The sequence below is a fragment of the Phyllopteryx taeniolatus genome, chromosome 1, assembly GCF_024500385.1.
Source record: "Phyllopteryx taeniolatus isolate TA_2022b chromosome 1, UOR_Ptae_1.2, whole genome shotgun sequence".
Taxonomy (NCBI): domain Eukaryota; kingdom Metazoa; phylum Chordata; class Actinopteri; order Syngnathiformes; family Syngnathidae; genus Phyllopteryx; species Phyllopteryx taeniolatus.
In genome coordinates, this window is record NC_084502.1 from 42497617 (window position 1) to 42516873 (window position 19257).

At 43.1% G+C, this 19257-nt stretch overlaps 2 protein-coding genes across 4 annotated transcripts in view; one reads left to right on the forward strand and one right to left on the reverse strand.

The window, feature by feature from the left end:
• Positions 1-13232, forward strand: part of nbeal1 (neurobeachin-like 1) — a 54609-nt gene extending 41377 nt beyond the window's left edge. For 2 of the 3 annotated variants that reach the window (XM_061796904.1, XM_061796913.1), the window contains 6 exons: positions 2170-2264; positions 4483-4599; positions 6556-6717; positions 6826-6974; positions 10758-10893; positions 11673-13232. In XM_061796904.1, coding sequence (XP_061652888.1) covers positions 2170-2264; positions 4483-4599; positions 6556-6717; positions 6826-6974; positions 10758-10893; positions 11673-11762 — 749 coding nt within the window. In that variant the 3' untranslated portion in view covers positions 11763-13232. The other variant, XM_061796893.1, reaches the window with a different exon arrangement.
• Positions 13233-13302: 70 nt separating this feature from the next.
• LOC133488740 (uncharacterized) lies at positions 13303-18999 on the reverse strand. The gene is made up of 8 exons (XM_061797007.1): positions 18891-18999; positions 18747-18790; positions 17369-17566; positions 17071-17139; positions 15912-16960; positions 15680-15817; positions 15201-15312; positions 13303-13454 (listed from the first exon to the last, which is right to left on the reverse strand). Exons 2-8 carry the CDS (start codon positions 18787-18789, stop codon positions 13381-13383), a joined length of 1683 nt encoding a protein of 560 aa, XP_061652991.1. The 5' UTR covers position 18790; positions 18891-18999; the 3' UTR covers positions 13303-13380.
• Between the last annotated feature and the right edge of the window lie 258 nt (positions 19000-19257).

The window sequence follows — 19257 nt, forward strand, 5'->3', positions numbered from 1 at the left end:
AAACCTTTTATCAGTCGTTGTAATCTGAAGCTTGCTACACTTTATGACATTTTGATAAGAGTTCTAGACTTCCCAGAGGTTTCTTTCCTTGAACCCAAACACACACAACAAAACAGGTAATGAATTTTATGGAAAAATTAATGATCTAACATGGGGAATCTACAGGGAAACAATACAGAAAAACACAAAACAAACAAAGTACAGACGAACATTGGCAAAGGAAACTGACTTGTGATGTGAGATTAGTAGAATGAGCATGTAGTGAATGCATGCAATGCTTCCGTCCCCCCGGGGTGAGCTCAGGCCCCCAAAAAGCGTAGCTCAGAGCGCTTGTAGGATGCTCTGCAGTCAGGGATGCTCCGATGTGTCTTCGTCACCTCGTGGTGAGGTGAGCGTCCTGCCTGGGCCAGTCTTTGGCAAGTTGGTCAGGTGAGACAAGAGCTGACTCAGAGAACATAGCTCCGGCCTTTTTATGGCCGAAGCGAGCCGAAAAGGGGGTGGTTTACCCCCTCCCGCCTTCCTTTCCCACCACCTTCGGGACCAAAAGGGGAGCTGCACCTGAGTGTTAATTTTCCATTTTGGGATTATTTCGTGGTTTAAAACCATCCATCCATTTTCTGAGCCGCTTATGCTCACAAGGCTCGCGGGTGTGCTGGAGTGTATCCCAGCTATCTTTGGGCAGGAGGCGGGGTACACCCTGAACTGGTTGCCAGCCAATCGCAGGGCACATACAAACAAACAACCAGTCACACTCACATTTACACCTACCGGCAATTTAGAGTCTTCAATTATCCTACCATGCATGTTTTTGGGATGTTGGAGGAAACCGGAGTGCCCAGAGAAAACCCACGCAGGCACGGAGAGAACAGGCGGGGCCGGGGATTGAACCCAGGTCCTCAGAACTGGAAGACGTTCTAACCAGTCAGCTACCGTGCCGGTTTAAAACCAGTGGAATAAAATATTAATTATTGGATTTAAGATAACGAGACCACTATTCCCTCTTTTCATTGTCTCACGCCCATCCGCTTTAATACCTGTAACGAATGTTACAAATGTTATGTGAGAACACTAATATTTGCAATGTGGAGTGGAGTGAAAACATTTCATCTGGTTCAGTTGACAACAGATTCGACATCAGACATTCAGGTTTGCAGAAATACAGTCACTAGTGGCGTTCATGTAAAGTTCTTAAAATATTAACTCCCAGCCAAGTCCGGGACAGACTGTGTTTCATGAACCTACGCCTGTAGTGCCGTTCCGTCGCCTGTGGGTGTCGCTGTTGCCCTGTTCAAACTCCCTGCTTTACTGGCCAAGTGGCGCGGTACCCAGCAGGGTGGAGACGTCTTTGTTGGTGAAATCCTCCGGGCTGGCTGGTGGTTGAAGTTAATTAATTTAGCGTTCTAGTGCGAACTAGGTATCTTTTGTTTCCGCTTTGATGCGCCGGGCGCTGGTAATTCACTTAGCGTCGGCATGCCAAAGCAAATGTCTGTGTCTTTCTTCTAATGATCAAGGCTGGTGATTCACTTAGCGTCTGTATGTGAAGTTGAGTCTCGCCACTCCGTGGTTGTCTATCTCGGCGGGAAGAGCAAGTCTCGCTGGAGACTGGGGTGCTGGGTGTCATCTTTTCATGGCGTGTCCGCTACAGTATCAACACAAGGCAGCGGTTGTTTACGGAGGTAAATATGGCCACTCGCGTAGGTCTCGTCATGACGCATTTGTGGCAATTTTACGGATTTTGTGAAACATTTTCTTTTATTTATCAGTTCTAAAGCATCTTCTTTTCACCATTGACTGTTTTCTGCTCCTTCGTCCCCCATTGCTTTTGTGGCGTCTGTTTTGTCGAACAATTGTGATGTTAGTTCCCTTTTGACGACGTCGGATGAGCTCATCTGATGGATACAATCCCATTTATATCCACATATGAAAGAGGCCTGTGTCAGACATGAACAAATGTCTCCATGTGCCCTGTGATTGGCTGGGATAGGCTCCAGCACACCCGCGACCCTGGTGAGAATAAGCGGTATCCAAAATGGATGGATGGGTGGCTGGTGTAACGTGTAATGAAAACTGTGTTGCCCATATCCACTCTGTTGTTTTTTTTTAAAGAGGTCTACTTATTAGATGGTCCCAGCATCTGTGCATTTGTCTTGTATCTTATATCTCCTCCAGATATTGTAACCTGCCTGTCAACAGACCACTGCAGCATCCACCTCATCTCCGGCTCCAGAGACACCACCTGCATGGTGTGGCAGGTTCTACAGCAGGTTTGAGCCTCGTTGGTCCTATCTAGTCACTTCATACAGCTAGCTAGTCAAACATATTTGTTGCTGCAGCGTGTTTCACAGTGAAAATGATAATCAGCGTTTTCATCAGAATCAGAATCAGAATCATCTTTATTTGCCAAGTATGTCCAAAACACACAAGGAATTTGTCTCTGGTAGTTGGAGCCGCTCTAGTACAACAGACAGTCAATTTACAGAACACTTTGGAGACAAAGACATTGACAAAAAACAATTGTGCAAAAAGATGCAGAGTCCTCTAGCACTTAGAGCAGTTCGAATGACTAATATTGCAATAGACCGGTGCAATGACCATTGTGCAAGGGGCGCTGAGACTTCAAGGAGTGTATGCGGTTTAAAGTGACGAGTAGTGCGATAATCTGGGACAATGTTGGTTGTGCAAATGTTACAGATACTCCTCAATCAGTGTGCAATGGAGCAGATGCTACTCTGGCAAGAGTGGCCAGTATATGCAAATAGTGCAGCATGGCGAGACAACTACAGTGAGTGCACGAGTAATACATAATTGGCCCCACAGAAATGTGACAACGAAGTCAAAAAATTGCCAGCATGTTGTAATGGAATTGTAGGTCAGGTGTTTAAGAAGTTGATCGCAAGAGGGAAGAAGCTGTTGGAATGTCTACTAGTTCTAGTTTGCATTGATCGGTAGCGCCTACCTGAGGGAAGGAGCTGGAAGAGCTGGTGACCTGGGTGCGGAGGGTCAGAGAGGATTTTGCACGCCCTTGTCTTACTTCTGGCAGCGTGCAAGTCCTCAATGGTGGGTAGGGGGGTACCGACAATCCTTTCAGCAGTTTTGATTGTCCGTTGCAGTCGGAGTTTGTCCTTTTTTGTAGCAGCACCGAACCAGACTGTGATGGAAGAACACAGGACTGATTCGATGACCGCTGTGTAGAACTGTCTCAGCAGCTCCGGTGGCAGGCCGTGCTTTCTCAGAAGCCGCAGGAAGTACATCCTCTGCTGGGCCTTTTTGAGGACGGAGTTGATGTTGGTCGCCCACTTCAGGTCCTGAGAGATTGTAATTCCCAGGAACTTGAAGGTCTCGACGGTTGACACAAGGCGGCTGGACAACGTGAGGGGCAGCTGTGGCGAAGGATGCCTCCTGAAGTCCACGATCATCTCTACAGTCTTGAGCGTGTTCAGCTCCAGGTTGTGTCGGCCGCACCACAGCTCCAGCCGCTCCACTTCCTGTCGATATGCAGACTCGTCACCGTCCTTGATGAGGGCGATGACAGTGGTGTCATCTGCAAACTTCAGGAGTTTGACAGTCGGGTTCGCTGAGGTGCAGTCGTTCGTGTAGAGAGAGAAGAGCAGCGGAGAGAGGACACAACCTTGGGGCGCCCCAGTGCTGATGCTGCGTGGGGATGAGATGGTCTCCCCCAGCCTCACCTGCTGTGTCCTGCCCGTCAGAAAGCTGTAAATCCACTGGCAGATGGCAGGTGAGACGCTGAGCTGGAGAAGCTTGGATGAAAGGAGTTCAGGGATGATGGTGTTGAACGCTGAGCTGAAGTCCACGAACAGGATCCTCGCGTAGGTCCCTGCACTGTCGAGGTGTTCTAGGATGAAGTGCAGTCCCATGTTGATTGCTTCATCCGCAGACCTGTTCGCTTGGTAGGCAAACTGCAGGGGGTCCAGCAGGGGACCTGTGACACTCTTGAGGTGGTCCAGCATGAGACGTTCAAAGGACTTCATGACCACAGATGTCAAAGCGACACGCCTGTAGTCATTCAGACCAGAGATTGCAGGTTTCTTGGGGCCTGGAATGATGGTGGAGCGTTTGAAACAGGATGGAACTTCGCACAGTTCCAGAGATCTATTGAAGATCTGAGTGAAGATTGGAGCGAGCTGGTCCGCGCAGACTTTGAGGCAGGATGGGGACACATGGTCCAGGCCTGCCGCTTTGTTAATCTTTTGTTGTTTGAAGATGCGTCTCACATCATGTTCATGAATGGTTAACGCAGAAGTCAGAGGTGTGATTGTGGTCGCGGGTGCGGCCGGGTGGGTGTGTGGTGTGAAACTGTCCTTTTCAAATCTGCAGTAGAAGGTATTCAAGATGCAGATTGATCACATATTACGCTGGCATTCTTCACCCATTGTAGAAGATGTAGAAACATAACGATATGTTTGCCCATTACTGTACTACAAAAGATTTTGTAACTGTTTGTTCTGTCCTCTCTTCCTGCAGGGGGGTGCTCCAGTAGGTCTGCATCCCAAACCTGTGCAGGTGTTATATGGCCACACTAATGAGGTGGTCAGTGTCAGTATCAGCACAGAGCTGGACATGGCTGTGTCTGGAGCACGGGTGAGAGTTAATACACAAGCTGTAATGTCAGACCAAATTTCACCCTGGTAAATATAATCTGATCCAAATTGTACTTTTGGCAGCAGCACATTCAATTTAATATGTTGTGTATAGACAATCCAGCAGTACTTTTATTACTTCCAATATCTCTTGCAATGTACTAAACCACAAAGACAGTAAATAGCGTACATGACTCATAATAAAACTTAACAACTGAAGACAATGGTACAACAGAACTGCTTACATAATTTGTCCTGGTCCCCTCGCACTTTGACATGATCACTTCTTGCTCGGAAGAAATTTTAGCACAAAATTGGACATGCCAGTTATATGCCCACTGAGCTATCTGTATGTCAGTCTTGGGACTGATGGCTGGGTGCCCTGCTCTGGACTGGGACCCTGCAGGAACAAGATGTCAGACGTCCAGAAATATAGAAAGTTTAAAGAAATTACTCCATAAACAACACTTAGAAGGATTACAGGACTATTCCCTTTTTTATATATTCTTGTTATTTTTGCAATTCAATTGCTGCTCCTTGTCAAATATAGAGTACAGGGATGGATTAACTATCTCTATTACTCATCTGAGGGTAAAGGAAGAACTTTGGGAAGAAAGAACAACAGTGCCATCTGGTGTGGACCCATTTGCTACTGCACCGGTTTATGGTATCTAATCAGATTTGCTCATATAGCATATTTGATTTTTTTTTTTTTTCCCCCCTCAGCATTCATCAAAATGTTACCTCCTGTAATCTTTAGTAGCCCAGATCATAGCCTGTGAGCACACTGATCTACACAGGGCTAATGTTAACGCCTTGGTGGAGTTCTGGGCACATAATGCTTTTGACTATTTCACAGGGTTTCCTACGCAGTTATGGAAAAGTATGGAATTTTATTTAATACATTTCCAGGTATGGAAAATTAAAATTATTGTATGGATAAATATTAATGTTTACAAGACTGTTGCAACAGCTCTATTTTCTAAAACAAATAATTATGATTATCTAAAAAAAATTATGTCAGAGCACACAGTATTATTGGTGAATACTCAATTCTGATTGGCTCAGAAAAGTTCATCAGTCTACAGTATCAGCTGATAATGTACACCCTTCGAACGTCTCAAGTAGTTCCTGTCAAAAAATCATTACATAGTTCCAAATGAATGCGCAGCACCCTTTGCTGTTAGATTATATGAGCAAACAGGGGAACCTGACACAGTCAGACTGTCTGATAAGTAAACATGAAGTACTCTGAGGAGAGAAATGATTTAATTTAAAACAATGAGTGATTTAATCATTTACTTTATTTGGTGACTACAACACCTTTGACTGGGATGCTACTGAGGACTTGAGGGAAAAATTAAGAGACAAAAGCAGTACAAAGAGTTAACTCTGTAAAATTTAAATAAAATCACAGATGAGACGGAAGAACTCAAAGTGAAGAAAACGACAAAATAAGTGATTACAATGTCGAGACACTTCCTGGTGCAAAAAACTGACAAATACGAACTGAACGCTTGTCTGTTGATGTTTTGAATGATACCCTGCGATAATCTTATTCCGCCATCCAGTCTACAAAGACTGACAGAGAGTATAGCGTGCCAGCCTGAGATCTTGCATCAACTGTCACATAGAAATATACCGAATGTATAATAATAAAAACAGATTTTTATTGTCATACCTGTGCATGTTATTTAATATTATCAAACTAGAACGTCTATTTTCCGGAATACTGAATAGCGTTTTTCTTTCCTGAGAACGTTATCGGATTGGAATGACTCTTCATATCCAAGCCCTCAGGCATTGCAAGGGAAAATAAATTGTTTTAATAAAACTTTCTATTTTGACAACAAAATATTTTTTTACTGAGAAGTCTGGAAATTAGGGTCTGGAAAAAGTATGGAATTTTGACATTTCAAATGTGTAGGAAACCTGATTTCATTTCTGTGTTCATCAGGATGGGGTAGTGATCATCCACACAGTGCGCAAAGGTCAGTACGTGCGTTGCTTGCGACCACCGTGCGACAGCTCCTTGCCCCTGTCCGTCCTCCACCTGGCCGTCTCCTGGGAGGGTCACCTGCTGGTCCACACCTGCCTGGAGGGCAAGGCAACACTAAAAGTGCATATATTGCTTTAATACACATTTTATCCTCAAAAGTCAACCTGGAATGGTCGATAATTTCCCAACACCTCCTAAGTGGATTGAAGTTTTGTTTTCTTGTTACAGGATAAAAACGCCCTCCACCTTTACTCTGTTAATGGGAAGCACCTTTGCAGTGAACCTCTGAAGGAGCAGATGACTGACATGTGCGTTTCTGGAGAGTTTGTCATTATCGGCAGCGAGCAGGGCTACTTGTCCATTCGAGACCTGTACAGGTAAAAGCCTAAAATTGATCACGTTATTCGTACACAGGAACACAAGCTGCTTTGAGGCACCTTTAGATTTGTTCTGATGCTGAAACAATTTTCCAACAGGTAATACAGTAGAACCCCGGATATTTGCGGCTCAGCACCAGTGGATTGGCAGCATATCCCTGCTGATTCAAGAGTTTTTGGGGGTTAACCCCTATAAAACCTTAACATACTAAAACACGCTCCCTTAACTTTGACATCTACAACCCCCTATTCCAATGAAGTTGGGACGTTGTGTTAAACATAACTAAAAACAGAATACAATGATTTGCAAATCATGTTCAACCTATATTTAATTGAATACACTACAAAGACAATATATTAATGTTCAAACTGATAAACTTTATTGTTTTTTAACAAATAATCATTAACTTAGAATTTTATGGCTGCAACAGGTTCCAAAAAAGCTGGGACAGGGTCATGTTTACCACTGTGTTACATCACCTTTTCTTTTAACAACATTCAATAAACGTTTGGGAACTGAGGACACTAATTGTTGAAGCTTTGTAGGTGGAATTCTTTCCCATTCATGCTCGATGTACAGCTTCAGCTGTTCAACAGTCCATTGTCGTATTTTACGCTTAATAATGCGCCACACATTTTCAATGGGAGACAGGTCTGGACTGCAGGCAGGCCAGTCTAGTACCAGCACTCTTTTACTACGAAGCCACGCTGTTGTAACACGTGCAGAATGTGGTTTGGCATTGTCTTGCTGAAATAAGCAGGGGTGTCCATGAAAAAGATGTTGCTTGGATGGCAGCATATGTTTCTCCAAAACCTGTATGTACCTTTCAGCATTAATGGTGCCTTCACAGATGTGTAAGTTACCCATGCCATTGGCACTAACACAGCCCCATACCATCACAGATGCCGGCTTTTGAACTTTGCGTCGGACCATAGAACACTTTGCATCAGTCCATCTTAGATGAGCTCGGGCCCAGAGAAGCCGGCGGCGTTTCTGGGTGTTGTTGATAAATGGCTTTTGCTTTGCATAGTAGAGTTTCAAGTTGCACTTACGGATGTAGCGCCGAAATGTATTTACTGACATTGGTTTTCTGAAGTGTTCCTGAGCCCATGTGGTGATATCCTTTACACATTGATGTCGGTTTTTGATGCAGTGCCGCCTGAGGGATCGAAGGCCAGGCATTCAATGTTGGTTTTCAGGCATTCAATGTTGGTTTTCGGCCTTGCCACTTACATGCAGTGATTTCTAAAAACAATAAAGTTTAAACATTAAATATCTTGTCTTTGTAGTGTATTCAATGGCGGCACGGTGAACGACTGGTTAGAGCGTCAGCCTCACAGTTCTGTGTGGAGTTTGCATGTTCTCCCCGTCCCTGAGTGGGTTTTCTCCGGGCACTCTGGTTTCCTCCCACATCCCAAAAACATGCATTAATTGGAGACTCTAAATCGCCCGTAGGTGTGACTGTGAGTGCGAATGGTTGTTTGTTTGTATGTGCCCTGCGATTGGCTGGCAACCATTTCAGGGTGTACCCCGCCTCCTGCCCGATGACAGCTGGGATAGGCTCCAGCATGCCCGCGACCCTAGTGAGGAGAAGTGGCTCAGAAAATGGATGGATGGATGGATGATTTTCAAATCATTGTATTATGTTTTTATTTATGTTTAACACAATGTCCCAACTTCATTGGAATTGGGGTTGCAGTAACGGCATGGATGGTGACATTGGAGTATCTGGACACTGCTGTAGTTGCACCACTTTGTAACTTTACTCACTTTTCGTATTTTTTGTGGCTGAAGCGTTGTGTGACATCATCCATGTTCGCAGTCCTTGCCTAAAAAAAACAACAAAAAAAAGCAAATGAAAATCCAAAACACATTTCCTCAATCAATCTTTTGATGCTCGCTAAGCTGAGGTCTCACATCACACATGCAATGCAATGTGATATGCTGACCTATTGTGTGATGTCATACACAATGGTGGAAGTGAAAACAATTACGTTTTGCCACTTGAAAAGTGTTTTTATTCATAGTTTTGGTTGAATTTAAAATTGTACGACTTTAGGATTCATTGCATGTACAGTGGGTCCGGAAAGTATTCAGACCCCCTTAAATTTTTCACTCTTTTTTTATATTGCAGCCATTTGGTAAAATCATTTAAGTTCATTTTTTTACTCATTAAAGTACACACAGCACCCCATATTGACAGGAAAAAAAAATGTATTGTTGAATTTTTTGCAGATTTATTAAAAAAGAAAAACTGAAATATCACACAGCCATAAGTATTCAGACCCCTTGCTATTTAGTAGAAGCACCCTTTTGAGCTAATACAGCCATGAGTCATTTTGGGAATGATGTAACACGTTTTTCACACCTGGATTTGGGGATCATCTGCCATTCCTCCTTGCAGATCCTCTCCAGTTCTGTCTGGTTGGATGGTGGACAGCCATTTTCGGGTCTCTCCAGAGATGCGCAATTGGGTTTAAGTGAGGGCTCTGGCTGGGCCATTCAAAAACAGTCACGGAATTGTTCTGAAGCCACTCCTTCATTATTTTATCTGTGTACTTAGGGTCATTGTCTTGTTGAAAGGTGACCCTTTGTCCCAGTCTGAGGTCCTGAGCACTCTGGAGGAGGTTTCCGTCCAGGATATGCCTGTAGTTTGCTGCATTCATCTTTCCTTCGATTGCAACCAGTCATCCTGTCCTTGCAGCTGAAAAACACCCCCCCAGCATGATGCTGCCACCACCATGCTTCACTGTTGGGACTGTATTGGACAGGTGATGAGCAGTGCCTGGTTTCCTCCACACATACCTCTTAGAATTAAGGCCAAAAAGTTATATCTTGGTTTCATCAGACCAGAGAATCTTATTTTTCACCGTCTTGGAGTCCTTCAGGTGATTTTTAGCAAACTCCATGTGGGCTTTCATGTGTCTTGCACTGAGGAGAGGCTTCCGTCGGGCCACTCTGCCATAAACTGGCAGACTGGTGACTGGCGACTGGTGGAGGGCTGCAGTGATGGTTGACTTTCTAGAACTTTCTCCCATCTCCCGACTGCATCTCTGGAGCTCAGCCACAGTGATATTTGGGTTCTTCTTTACCTCTCTCACCAAGGCTCTTCTCCCCCAATTTCTCAGTTTGGCCAGACGGCCAGCACTAGGAAGGGTTCTGGTCACCCCAAACGCGTTCTATTTAAGGATTATGGGGGCCACTGTGCTCTTAGGAACTTTAAGTGCAGCAGAATTGTTTTTTGTAACCTTGGCCAGATCTGTGCTTTGCCACAATTCTGTCTCTGAGCTCTTCAGGCAGTTCCTTTGACCTCATGATTCTCATTTGCTCTGACATGCACTGAGAGCTGTCAGGTCTTATATATACAGGGGTGTGGCTTTCCTAATCAAGTCCAATCAGTATAATCAAACACAGCGGGACTAGAATGAATGTGTAGAACCATCTCAAGGATGATCAGAAGAAATGGACAGCCCCCCACCCTCCCTGAGTTAAATGAGTGTCACAGCATAGGGTCTGAATACTTATGGCAGTGTGATATTTCAGTTTTTCTTTTTTAATAAATCTGCAAAACTTTCAACAATTCCATTTTTTTCTGTCATTATGGGGTGCTGTGTGTACATTAATGAGGGAGAAAAAAAGAACTTAAGTGATTTTAGAAAATGGCTGCAATATAACAAAGAGTGAAAAATTTAAGGGGGTCTGAATACTTTCCATACCCACTGTATTTCTTATTGTATCTCGCCCTGATATGATCAAGTGAACAATCTTGTGGCTCTCTGCAGTCTGTCACTGTGTGCGGAGCCCATGGCCATGCGGGTGCCTGTGCGCTGCGTATCTGTCACCAAGGAGCAGAGTCACATCCTGGTGGGCCTGCAAGATGGCAAGCTGATCATCGTGGGCGTGGGCAAGCCGGCCGAGGTAAAGAACTCACTGAGGAACTACATCGCTCAGAGCCTGGAGGGATCACCGCTCATGGCCTCCCCCTTGCTGGCTCCGCTTCGAGCTCGCTCGCCAACTCGCCTACTGCACCAGCGAGACCAGCTGGTGTTCAGCCCCACCTCTGTCATCCAGAAACCGTAGCCGCTCTCGTCCAGTCCTCGACTGCCCCCATTTTAAGTGTTTATTAGATGCTAATTACTAGACGTGTCAGTACTTTATAATATCTAAAACAAATCATGTGCAACACTAATTGCTGATTCTGCAAGCCATATTCCTGCAGGAGCTTCTTTTTAATAAGGCAAGCTGATAATATTGCACTGAGCTAGAATTTTATTGTGTTGTTAAAGTAATATATATGTTGCTATACATGACAGAATATTTTGACTGTATATATGTCTGAAGCCAACATAGCCAGAGAAATTCCTCTTGAACATGGAGAGAACATCCAAGGAAGGCCAGAGCTGACATTCCAACTCAGGACCTCACAGAATGTGTTTTGTCGTGCATAGCAACTTAGCGGTAATTGGTCCAGGCAGTAAATCATTCTACACCTTTCCCTTCACCTTTTCACAACTAATTGAATCATCCTTGTTTTTATATTTTTGTTTTATTGCTTCACCAGCAATCAAATAGTAACAACTTTACTCATAACTCATATCCCCTTCTCTCCTTCTTTCTTTTGCCTTTTTACTTACTCTCCCCCTCCTCCTCCATCTCACCTCCCCTTACTCCACTTCCTCTCCCTCCGCTCCTCTCAGCTGCGTTCAGGCCACATCACACGGAAGCTGTGGGGCTCCACCAAGAGGCTGACCAGGATGTCCTCGGGGGAGCCGGACAACATCATCTAGCATGAGCCCCCACCCGCCCTCTCCCCAATCCCTAACACCCGCCCTGCACCTGCCTTCATGCTCATGCTCCATTCGTGTCACCTGCAGCACCTCCGCTGATGTCAGGTTGCCTCATTCTGTCTCATCCAAGTGAAATGTGCTGTGGTTTGGTCTACGTCATATTTAAAAGGACTAGGTTTCTTTGCTTCGGACTGACCAAATGGCGCTGGCGCCGCAGTTCAGAAGTAGCTGCAGTTTTCAGCATCACCCCACCACCTCTTCATATTGTTTGTGTGTGTATATTTTCAAGTGACCTTTCTGTTCCCCTCCTTTAGTTTGCCTTGGGTGCAGAGAGGTCACATGTTGCCTCAATTAGCAGTCAGATGCAGTGACACAGCTCACTTACAAGACCAAAACACTCGACCTATCCATTTATCATTTTAGTATGTTTCATTGAGCTTATTGTTGTCCAGCAAATCCACATCTGCAGCGTCTAGCTTGGCATGTGCTCACGTGATGTGGCATTTTGGGTTGCTGAATTGTCACATAGCCATGGAATCATAGCATGAAGCTTTAACGGCAGCAGACGAGACTTCTCGAGACAACTTAAGCAGTCTCTTTATTGAATGTTTTTAAGTTACTAAGACAACTTGTTTATTTATAGGAAAAGTAGCATTTTTAATCACTCTTTGTTTCAGATGTGGTTTAGGAATTCTCCAAGGGCTCCACCAGATTTTAATAGCAATAGTTTGTTGGGTGCTTTTGTCTTTTGCCGCCTTGCATCATTTCACCTGCATACTTCTTTTGTCTTCCTGGTGCCACCCTCTTACCCCGACATTTAGCTGTTGCCATTGCTTCAGTTTTTCTTTCTTTAAATTACACTACGCATCCTTCCTGTCACCTGGGTACATATTACACCAAGTGTGTTTTGTCGTTTTGGACACTAAAAGCCACAGTGTGAAGATCCTGTGGAGACTGTGTGATCAACATTGTGTGTACTGTACTGTATGTGTGAGTGAGAAGTGAGTGTAAGGGCATGTTATTGGTGACAGCTGTTTGTGTTACTAAGCCAAAGTGTCTCTCCAACACATTGATAGTCTTTTGATTCTGTGATTTGTTTCTTTTGTTTTGTTCACTCACATCTGACTTTAGGTTGTAAGACTTGCAACAAACGGAGTGCCTTTATCTGAGGATTGTTCTCATCGTTTTGTTATTCCTGGGAGGAAGTGACTTTAAGACAAATGACAGTGTTGTATCTGGCATCATTTTCTGTGACTGTCACTAGTTGGATATGTGTATATCTGTGATTATTTATGAATACAATATAAATATGAAATGTACAGCATGGTTTTGATTATTTCTGTTTATCAAATGTACTTTTTGCACTTTCCAGGTACTCGTAAACAATTGTTTTAAATTTGCTCCCTAATCTGTACATACTTGCTTTGTAAACATAAATGGAACATGATCATTAAAGTGTCTGTATTTAGATTACGTGTACATCGTGTGATGTTTTCTGTCCGAAGCCTTATGAAGAAGAGTGAAGACAGACACACAGGTGTATGATGCATTCATGGTTTTAATCAGCATTGCTGTGTGATGGTGTTTTGGAACAATGTCAAGAACAAGATGTTGATTTTTATACAACGATAGAGTACGAGCAGATGGATGCTCTCTTCAGATCGCAGTCAGCGGCCGTCCACCAGCTTTCATCTGAAAGAGAGAATTGGGACACATGGGCCAACTTGTTTTCTCACCATTAAATTGTTCTTAGTGGCACAGTAAAAGAATGACTTTGCTCCATATCAATAGATACCAAATACTGTCTGTTATCTGAGCCGGTCCGATTAACCTTTGATTAATGGTGCAGAAGAAAGTGTGAGGTCATCAAAACTGACTTATGCAATTAGAGCAATTAATTATTAAGGAGGTAGGATTGTTGTACATGATAGCTACAGTTTAAATAATGTGCTCTTTGCTTTTGTTATGCTCTCCGTGTAATCAGGGTTTACTGGTAATGTTGAAATTCTCAAAAGTGACTAGGTGCTTAAAACGATATGTATTTCACAACAAATACGAGAACGAGGCTGAATAGTTTGCTTGTTTGTTCAAAACATAAATTGTATGTAGGGGCATGAACATTATACATAAAACTGCTGTTATGCTATTGTAATCTGCTATTTCAAAAATATGTCATTTTCATGTAATTCGATCAATGATGGTAAAGAAAAAAGAATTTAGCAACAGAGCAAATGGTGGTGGCCCACTGAAATACACTTTTTGCATAACAGTAAGCAGTTTCATAAAACTTGTGTGAGTTGCACATTTCTTCAAACTCTGCGGATACATGTACACAAATGATCCTAACTACTCATTAAACCCTTTACACCAGGGGTATCAAACTCTTTTTCGTCTCAGGCCGCATTGTAGTTATGATTTCCCTCAGAGGGCAGTTAGAACAGTGAAACCATATAAATGTTTAATCATTACCAAATCATATTACCATTACACAACAAATTGAGGGATAACTAGTTTTGAAATTAGAAGACAAGGATAATTGTTTGTTCAAGTATTGTTTAAGTTACTGTAGAAGAAGGGTTTGGTAACAGAAAAATGCAATATCTCAACATTGTTTAATAAATTTGACAATTTGGAATTTGGGTACAGATTTTAGCAAAAATCACGGAAGTTGACGTGCATGATTTGCTTTCGCGGGCCACATAAAATGATGTGGCGGGCCGCATCTGGCTCCCGGGCCTTGAGTTTGATACATATGCTTTACACTTTTGTCTTTACATAATAATACCAATAAAGACATGAAATAGTTGTGATACTATCACAAATTAAAATGTATTCATTTATAACTCAGAAATAACATTTATTTTGCTGTCTGCTATTGTGTGAATGCAAAATAGCTGTCCAACTTCAGCTCACAGATCCCTTTGGTGTATTGTAACAACCCAATGAGGCTCTCTCCACTGACATTAGCGGAAAAGACAGTTTCATTGAGAAAGAAGGACCGTTTGTAAAAGAACCTAAAAAAGGAACTGAAGACACTAAGCAATATGAGAAAAATCCTGTACCGTATATCAAAAAAAAATTAATTAGCATCTTCAGAAAATATTGACAAAAAGAAAATCATGTAAATCGGTAAAGACATGTTGGCATTTAAAGTTTAAAAAATATTAGAATTGTATTTTTTTCTTTTCTACCTCAAATACTCATATCAGTAAAATTAATTGAGTTTCAAAAGGACATACAGTGGGCCATGTCTTTACCATTATTGATGGTATGACGATGAAATGACCCATATGGTTATTACATAATGTCATCTCTTTTAATGCATCACTGAATATGTACTCATTTATATAATTTGGCATATAGTGGTGGGGTTAAACTTGAACTTGGCCTTAGTAAAGAAAGATTTACAGTATGTATAGAGTATTTCTAGTGTCTCACCTATCTTGAACATCTCCACACAGACAGGCTTGTCCGTGTGAATGTTGGGGTGACCCGGCATCCAGTCACTGTAATTCATCTCTGAGCCGTCGAGCCATGAGGCCTGCTGGTTCTGCAGCATTTGAAATAAATGTCCACTTTGTAACAATCCAGACTACAACCAATATTATGTAAAATATGTAAATATTTATTATTCTTTGTATGGTTATTTTGAATAGTACTGACCTCAGTGTCTGACATCGCTGCTACAAGAAACATTTACTTAGAAGTCCAATGGTCAATGTTTGACCAAGGTAAGAATAACACTATTCTGGAGATAACATATCTGATAAGCATATCCTTGGCCTCCATTCAGGGTCACTCAGCCTCATTAATAAAAACTGTGACAGGAGTCACTTTATATCCCACTAATTGAGCCCCATTTCCTTAGGTCAGTGTATCAGCATGTACTGAGTGTCTGGTGGATAAAGGGGACTTGCCTTAACTCTGGCCCCTAGCCACGTCAGCTGTGGGCTGCGGTCACCGCCATTTGTAACCATGGAAACCAGGCGGGAATGAAGGTCGCCACTTGTTACAGATGCCAGCTCTGCGTGTGGGTTATGAGCTTTACATAAATCCTGAAGACAAAATGCACAAATGCATCACGTTATCATTTGTACACAATAAGGCACATCACTGAAGTAGCATGTACTATATAGAATTCAGAGTCACCTGTGCTTCTTTAAACGCAAGTGGTGTTGGGTTGAACTCATAGCACTTTCCATTAATGACCTCTCCTTTACATGTCTGTGTTTGAAGCCAGGAGGTGGAAAGGTCCTGTCCCTTTTTGTTTTTTGTTTGTTCTGACTTCTGCCTAAAGCCGTCTGGGATGTGAAGAGATGGTTCTGTTCCCTGCCTGAAACCACCAGGGATAGAAGCTAAGGGCTCAGCTTCCCATCCAAAGCCACTTCCCTGTTCGAAACCATCTGGGATCGACATAAAAGGTTCAGTTCCCTGTCTGAAACCATCTGGGATCGGCATGAAGGGTTCTGTTCCCTGTCTGAAACCATCTGGGATTGGCAAAAAAGGTTCGCTTCCCTGTCTGAAACCTTCTGGTATTGACATAAAAGGTTCAGTTCCCTGTCTGAAACCATCTGGGATCGGCATAAAAGGTTCGCTTCCCTGTCTGAAACCTTCTGGTATCGACATGAAGGGTTCTGTTCCCTGTCTGAAACCATCTGGGATTGGCAAAAAAGGTTCGCTTCCCTGTCTGAAACCTTCTGGTATTGACATAAAAGGTTCAGTTCCCTGTCTGAAACCATCTGGAATCGGCATAAAAGGTTCGCTTCCCTGTCTGAAACCTTCTGGTATCGACATGAAGGGTTCTGTTCCCTGTCTGAAACCATCTGGGATTGGCAAAAAAGGTTCGCTTCCCTGTCTGAAACCTTCTGGTATCGACATAAAAGGTTCAGTTCCCTGTCTGAAACCATCTGGGATCGGCATAAAAGGTTCGCTTCCCTGTCTGAAACCTTCTGGTATCGACATGAAGGGTTCTGTTCCCTGTCTGAAACCATCTTGGATCAACATAAAGGGTTCGGTTCCCTGTCTGAAACCATCTTGGATCGACATAAAGGGTTCGGTTCCCTGTCTGAAACCATCTGAGATCGACATGAAGGGTTCAGTTCCCTGTCTGAAACCATCTGGAAGGTGAAAAGAAGAGGAGGGTTCCTCAACTCGAACCCAACCACCTCCGTTCCTCTGTGCTGGAACGTCAATGGGGACTGAAAGACATTTTCCAGACATCAAAGACATTTGGCAACATAGTTGTGTCTGTGGGAGACTAGATCTTGGTTTACTTTCCATTAATAATTGTCACGGATTTCAAATTTACCTTCATCTGCTCGCCAGTGTTTTGTCTCCATCTCTCCCAAACCCTCTCCAAGAAGGTTTTGGACGAAAGCTACAGATGAACAGCCATTCAGTTAAAGCCCATATTAATCAAGTTGTACAATATGTGAACCAAAGTATTGAGGCAGGCCTCTTAATCTAATAAACAAATCAATCAGGGTTGGGTCAAACCACTTAATTCCCATGAATCTTAATCTTTCATCATTTTCAGGCTCAGTATGGAAGAACATGACACCTTTGGCCCAAATACTTTTGTCCACCTGACATATGCTGCTACCTACCTGTCTTCCTGTTCATCTCGCTGATGTGGTCCTGCACCAGGCCATTGTCAAAGAATCTTTTGGAGGGCTCAGTACCTTGCTGAAAGCCATCAGGAAGATTTCCAAGGATGTCGTTCTGCTGAGAGCCATCAGAGAGCCTGAAGGTCGACGACACCTTGGGCAATCCTCTCAGAGGTGAGATGGGGGCGGCTTGGAGTCCTGTAGACAAACTTAGTTACATTGTGTTTGAACTGAGAAGCTCCGGTCAGGAATTAATTGTATAATGAATGAGCTTAAAATTGACAAGCACACTTCGTTCCAATTAAACAAGTAACCTTACTAGATAATAGATAACCTGAAATAAATGACCGCCGATCGTGCTACTCTGATAAGTGGCCCACAACAAATTTTTCACAGTGCAATAAATCATCGCAATCTAATCTCAGCACTGCAGTTCAGGAGGTCAATTGCTTTGATTACATGACTGGACTGTATGCTGAGTTTGACTCTTGTGTTGCCAAAGAATCACTTACATAATATCCATCAATCCATCCATTTTCAACACCGCTTATCCTGGTGAGGGTCGCGGCACGCTGGAGCCTATCCCAGCTGACTTCGGCCAAAAGGCGGACTACACCCTGAACTGGTCGCCAGTCAGTCACAAGGCACATATAGACATGGAACTGAACCCATGCTGCCCACACCAAAGTGAGGCGAGTGTACCACTACACCATCAGTGACTTACATATCACTCTGTCAATTTGCTTTATTTTTGGAGCAGGAACAATGCATTACCCATTTTCTATAGCACTTGTCCTCATCAGGGTCGCGGGTGTGCTGCAGCCTATCCCTGCTGACTTTGGCCAAGCGGCGGGGTACACCCTGGATTGGTCGCCAGCCAATCACAGGGCACAGACAAACAAGCGTTCACATTCACACCTAGTAGTCTCCCAAAAACATGCACGTAAGCAGCTAACGTGGATGTTTTTGGAATGCGGGAGGAAGGCTACCTGGAATAAGTATTTTTTTTTTTAAATCTTTTATATCTTGATTTATGTTATCTTATTTTATTATTCTATTTATATTTCTTGAGACTTATTGGGCTAATCTGGGACCTTGAGTATCACATTTCGGGCTATAACATGTGTACATGTGTGCCGGTATGACAATTAAACTCCTTGAATTCTTGAAGAACATGCAAATCCCACACAGAAGGTCCGAGTCGAGATTCATACCCACAAACTGTCGACTATGAGGCAGACTTGCTCAACACTGACCACCACGCTCCCGCAATACAATATACAAATACAATAAATAATACGATTTGCCAAAGACAGTCATTTCAACATGAAAAATGTAAGCATGTGCTGCCATGCGTATATTAATTGTGGTTTCTTACCTGACAGTGTCAGGAGCAGCAGGAGCAGCACTGGCTTGAACATCCTGTAAACATCGTAGTAAAAACAAGACAGTTTTTCCTCATATAGACTACCTGTAATACAACCCCTTAGAGTACACTGTGTTCCAAGAGCGTGTTACTCACCTGAGATAGCACCGATGAACAGTGAGCAGCTCCCAAATGCAAGTCGCGAAGCATAACTACACTGTCGCCTGGGTTGTAAACTCCAAAGCGGCCAATAAATATTATCAGTTTTGATGAGGTTGTTGGTTATCTTCCATATTACGTGCACTTGGCCCTCTCAGGTCAATGCTGATGCAACAGCACCTAATAACAGTGATCTCTCACTGTCTCACATCAAAGTCACTAAACAAAAACCCTTGTCACGTACAATGAAGATCTACAACTACAAAATATATAAATAGAAAAATAAATACTGTATCTGATAGTGTCAATGTAAACTGGGTTTTATTATTGTTTTAACTTGGTGGTTGCTATAGCAACCTGTTGG